The 5,238-nt window shown below is 51.1% G+C and overlaps 2 protein-coding genes across 2 annotated transcripts, besides 2 other annotated features; both read right to left on the bottom strand.

Moving 5' to 3' along the window:
- Nucleotides 1-350: 350 nt before the first annotated feature.
- Nucleotides 351-3,047, bottom strand: Tco025E_07811 (cytosolic aconitase; the record flags this gene model as incomplete). The annotated part of the gene is made up of 1 exon (XM_029374670.1): nt 351-3,047. One exon carries the CDS (start codon nt 3,045-3,047, stop codon nt 351-353), a length of 2,697 nt encoding a protein of 898 aa, XP_029225284.1.
- A 48-nt stretch (nt 3,048-3,095) lies between these two features.
- Nucleotides 3,096-3,159: a microsatellite.
- Nucleotides 3,160-3,443: 284 nt separating this feature from the next.
- Nucleotides 3,444-4,802, bottom strand: Tco025E_07810 (uncharacterized protein; the record flags this gene model as incomplete). The annotated part of the gene is made up of 1 exon (XM_029374669.1): nt 3,444-4,802. The coding sequence occupies one exon, from the start codon at nt 4,800-4,802 to the stop codon at nt 3,444-3,446; it is 1,359 nt and encodes a 452-aa protein (XP_029225283.1).
- Nucleotides 4,803-5,219: 417 nt separating this feature from the next.
- Nucleotides 5,220-5,236: a microsatellite.
- Between the last annotated feature and the right edge of the window lie 2 nt (nt 5,237-5,238).

Below are 5,238 nucleotides of genomic sequence, written 5' to 3'. Positions count from 1 at the left end.
AAATATATATATATATAGATGTTGTCCATCATATCTCCTGAGCTGCATGTGGACACAAATTCCTTCCACAAGTTTCTAACAAAAACAAAAAACACAAGGAGGGGGTGGTAGTAAAGCGGAGGGTGTAAACATTGAAGCTATTTGTTTTCCTCTTTTCATAACCCTTCACGTTGTCGCCAACTCGGGGCGCGAGATACATTGCTAAGACCATGAATAGACGTATACAGAATTGAAATTACGCACTTCGTCTTGTTCTACCTCACACACAAACCAGTGGGACAAGTTGGGTATAATATAAGTATATATTCTGTTTTTTTTTGTTCCTTTTGTTTTCTCCGCGCTTTCCCTACTTACAAGCCACCACGGACTTTTTCGCGGAGAACGTACTGCAGAATACCTCCGTTCTCCATATACTTGACCTCCATTTCGGTATCAACACGCAGTTTGGTGTTGAACGACGAACCATCATCCTTCCGCACAGTCACTTCTTGGCCAGGGCGAAATCCGGCAGAGAAATCAAACGAGTACCTTTCCTTGCCCGTAAGGCCAAGAGACTGCGCACTCTCACCCTCCTTAAACTGGAGCGGCACAATGCCCATACCAACAAGGTTAGAACGGTGGATACGCTCAAAGCTCTCCGCGATGACAACCTTGACACCCTGCATGGAAGGACCCTTGGCTGCCCAATCACGCGAGGATCCACTGCCGTACTCCTTCCCTGCAAGAATCACGAGAGGAATGTTCTCCGCCTTATACTTCATGGCTGCATCGAAAATGTACATTTTTTCATTGGTTGGAAAATGGATAGTAAAAGGACCTGTCTGACCTTCACCAACAAGCCGATTCCCAAGGCGTGTGTTTGCAAATGTCCCTCGCACCATTACAAGGTCGTTACCGCGACGTGACCCGTACGTGTTGAAGTCCTTCCTCTCCACTCCCTTCTCCTGGAGAAATTTAGCCGCCGGAGAGTCCTTGGCAATGTTGCCCGCAGGTGAGATATGATCTGTTGTAATGGAGTCACCAAAGTAGGCCAAACATGCCGCGTCCTTAATCACTGTGGTGGAGGCAGTTTCCATGGTCATGTTTTCAAAATAGGGCGGGTGGTGAATGTACGTTGAATTGGGTTGCCAATCATACAGCTTACCTTCCTTCACCTCGAGCGCATTCCACTGCTCGTTGAGGTCCGTAATATGCGCATAGACCGACTTAAACAGCTCTGGTGTAACGTGGCGGCTTACGACATCATGCACTTCTTCGTCCTTGGGCCAAATATCCCGCAAGAACACGCCGTTTGCAATAGGCTCCTTCTCAAAATCAATATCAACTCGCCCTGCCAAAGCATAAGCCACAACAAGGGGTGGTGAGGCCAAGTAAGTTGCGGATGTCAGTGGGTGGATGCGCGCCTCAAAGTTGCGGTTGCCAGACAATACGGCGGCTGCCACAAAATGGTTTTCGCTGATGCACTTGGCGACCTCCGCGTCAAGTTCGCCAGAATTGCCGATACAGGTCATGCAACCGTACCCAGTCGTGTTGAAGCCCAAGGCATCCAACGAGGCCTGTAAACCAGAGGCCTCCAGATACTTTGTCACGACGTGCGAACCGGGGGACAATGAAGTTTTGATTCCTGGAGGCACCGCCAGCCCCTTTTCAAGGGCCTTCTTCGCCAGCAATCCAGCAGCGACAAGCACATTAGGGTTGGATGTATTGGTGCATGAGGTGATGGCCGCGAGCACAACGCTGCCGTGATGCATCTCTGCCTCCTTCCCGTCCACGGTGTACTTCTTTGTCTTCCCCAACTCGTTTGCGGGAACACCAAAGCCTTTGAAACCCGTCTTGGACTGGAGGCAAGCCGTAAAGTCCTCTTTCATATGCTTTAGTGGCACATGATCTTGGGGACGCTTAGGACCAGCAACACCGGGTTCCACAGTAGAAAGATCCAGTTCAAGTTGCTGCGAATACTCAATCTTTTCTTCACCTGTGCGGAACATTTTAACGGCCTTGGCGTACGCCTCAATGCGATCCAAGTGTTCCACGCTGCGACTCGTGCATCGTAGGTAATTAATCGTTTCTCCGTCAATTGGGAAGAAGCCAGTGGTCGCACCGTACTCTGGGGCCATGTTTGCCAGCGTTGCGCGGTCAGGCAGGGAGAGGCCGTCAACACCAGGTCCGTAGAACTCCACAAACTTACCCACCACGCCCAACTTGCGAAGGTTCTTCACGACGGTAAGCACAAGATCGGTCGCCGTGCATCCCTCGGACAACTTTCCAGTAAAGCGGTACCCCACAACCTGCGGCAGCACCATAGAGAGCGATTGGCCCAACATGCCGGCTTCTGCCTCAATGCCACCAACACCCCATCCAATGACACCGACGCCATTCACCATCGTGGTGTGCGAATCTGTGCCGACAACAGAGTCTGGGTAGAGCAAACCCTCGTGGTTAAACACCACACGGGCAAGGTACTCGAGGTTAACCTGGTGAACAATACCAGAGCCGGGAGGAACAATCAAGAGGTTGTCAAAGGCCTTTGAACCCCATTTAAGGAACTCAAAGCGTTCACGATTGCGATACATCTCCATGTCTTGGTTTGCCTTCACCGCGTTGGCGACACCAGCCTTGTCCACCTGCACCGAGTGGTCCACAACAAGGTCCACAGGGATTTGGGGATTAATCTTATTTATATCTCCGCCCAAGCGCCTTGTTGCATCTCGCATAGCGGCCAAGTCCACCACGCATGGAACGCCAGTAAAATCCTGCAACACGACACGAGCCGGTTTGAAGGGAATTTCAATGTTCTTCTGGCAGCTTTCCCTCCAGTTGAATATGTTGTCCACCGTCTTCGAAGTGATGTCAAATTCATCACAGTTACGTACTGCCGACTCAAGAAGCACGCGAATGGAAAATGGCAGGGTCTCATACCTGGGATCAATTTCATGCAATTTGAAGTACTTTGCCTCTCCGCCATCGGCTGCCAGCATTTCAACGTGCCTCAGAAAGGGATTCAGCTTGGGGCTCCCTGCCCTCGCAGCGGCTGTGCCACGAAACATCCTTCCGTTCAATAAGGCTGATTATATATTTATATTGCTAGTGGCGGCTGTTGTTGTTGTTGTTTTTTTTTTGCGTGTGTGTTGTTGTTGTTTTTTTTTTTGCTTTCTTGTTTCGGGAAGAGACTGCGTCGAATAAGCCTTGCTGTATGGTCGCCACGTTCGTCAGAAGCACGCGAGAAGGAGAGAGAAGGCGGCGCCAAAAAGAGCAGTGAAATGTAACAGCAAAACGGAATAGGAAACAAGTTTGCAGTGACAAAAGCAACCTAAAAGAGAGGGAACGACACGGCACGCGTTCGTCAGGGGAAAAATGGCACAACACATACAAGTAAGAGCGTACACGTTCGTCTACGCTGTAGGTGAGGGGTCATTCCTTGCCGTTGCTTTCTCCGCACCCCATCACCCCCGAAACCTCGCCAGCTCCTTCGTCAGCTGCTTGTTTCTCCGCAAGGCATCGTTCAGCTGTTGATGCAGAGACTCTACCTGACTACTGTACAGTTTCACGACATCAGATCCTCGGCGCCTCTCACGTTCTAGCTCTTGGCGCACCTGCTGCAGATGTTTTTCCAACCTGTCCTCCTGCACAGCCGCCTCCTGCCCGCATGCCTCCAACTGCATCATGAGTGCTGCCTCACGTCCTTCTAATTCCTTCAAGGCACGACGCAGGGCCGCCACCTCCCCTTCGTGATCAGGCTGAACTTCTACCACTATTTCTTCGCCTTTAGCACACGCACCCATGCCAGTTCCCTGAGGCTGATTAGTCAAAAGCGTGTCACGCTGCTGTTCCGCCCAACACTTCTCACGAGTCACCTGTTGCAGGGTGACCTCAAGCTCTGTGACCACATGCGCAAGTTCCTGCACTTGTCGTAGAGCCTCGCGCTTTTCCCGCACCTGCTCATCCACGCAACCCTCCCACTGCTTCTGCACGGCACAAATTCGCTGCCTCCACTGATTTTCCTTCTCCAAAAAACGACTACTCCACTCACTCTGCATTTTTTCCCGCTCTCGAACAGCAGCACAACCTGCGCTGTCCTCCATAGACTTTAGACGCCGCGTCAGCTCCTCATTCTCCGCCCGAAGGCTCGATAAGGCCTCTTGAAACTGCTGCCGGCGACGGCGATCCTCCTCGCGATGCGTCTCTTCAAACTCACGGACTCGTTCAATAAAATTTTGCTCCGCTTGGGACTGAGCCGCCTCTAGTCTTTCATTTGCCCTCTCCAGTTGAATGCGCATGTTCTCCACCTCACTTCGATGCGACACCTTTTCGACCTCACTGAGGGACGCGATCCTTTCGACGGCGTCTGCTTGTCGTGATCGCTGCACGACGACAAGAGAGCCTAGGTGGGGCGTCCGTTTCACCGCCCAGGAGGAAGGGAGCAGATTTGCACCCCTGGGCACAAGTGCCTGTGAACCGAGAGAGGCCATTTCGCTCGAACCCCTCCAGTGATTCTCGTTCTGTCGTGTGTCTGGGCGAACATTTTCGTGCGACGTCACGCGGCAGCAAGAAGCGGGACAAGCCTTCGTGAATGCAGCAGAGGCTGTTTCGTCAAGGTGAACGGAATAGTTTAGCCCTGGAGCCAGTGAAAGAGTCGGGGGCCAGCGATTGCTCGGGACAAAAACTGGCTGCGCCTCTGCTTGGGCGGAGCGGGGAAGGTGCTGTGGATTATGAGAAGCGGCAGTAGACGGCATCAGTGTGGTGACAATCACACAATTGCCACCGACGTTCTCCACATGTGTCTCTGGTGACGAGGGATCCATACGGTGTGATTTCGTTTGGAGGCAAACACTTAATCCGCCTGCTATTGCGGCACACAATCCCTGCCGTCTGCTTCAATGTTTCTTCTTTGTTTGTGAGGGTTGGGTGGTTTCAGGTTACCCAGGAAATAAACCACAGGAAACAAGAAAAAAGCATAAGCAGAAAAACGCATAAAAGCCATATATATACATATTTGTCAATCAAAACGCCTGTGATACTTGAAATGAGAGCAGGCGGGGGAAAAAAAACAAACAAACAGTTCATTTTCAAGTGAGTGATGAAGACGTGCGAGAAAACATTGGCACGCCATGTGTCTATGCACCCTCTTTTTTTTGTCTTATTATCCAAAGCAACAGAAGCGGTAGTGCTGCTATCCATTCCGCATGCTAGAGCCGTACACACATTGCTGATGTTAGGCCTTATTATTATTATTATTCG

The sequence above is a fragment of the Trypanosoma conorhini genome (assembly GCF_003719485.1).
Source record: "Trypanosoma conorhini strain 025E chromosome Unknown Tco_14.4_contig_00638, whole genome shotgun sequence".
NCBI classification, from domain to species: domain Eukaryota; phylum Euglenozoa; class Kinetoplastea; order Trypanosomatida; family Trypanosomatidae; genus Trypanosoma; species Trypanosoma conorhini.
Note: the sequence above shows the minus strand (reverse complement) of the source record. Positions and strands in the feature narration are given on the sequence as shown.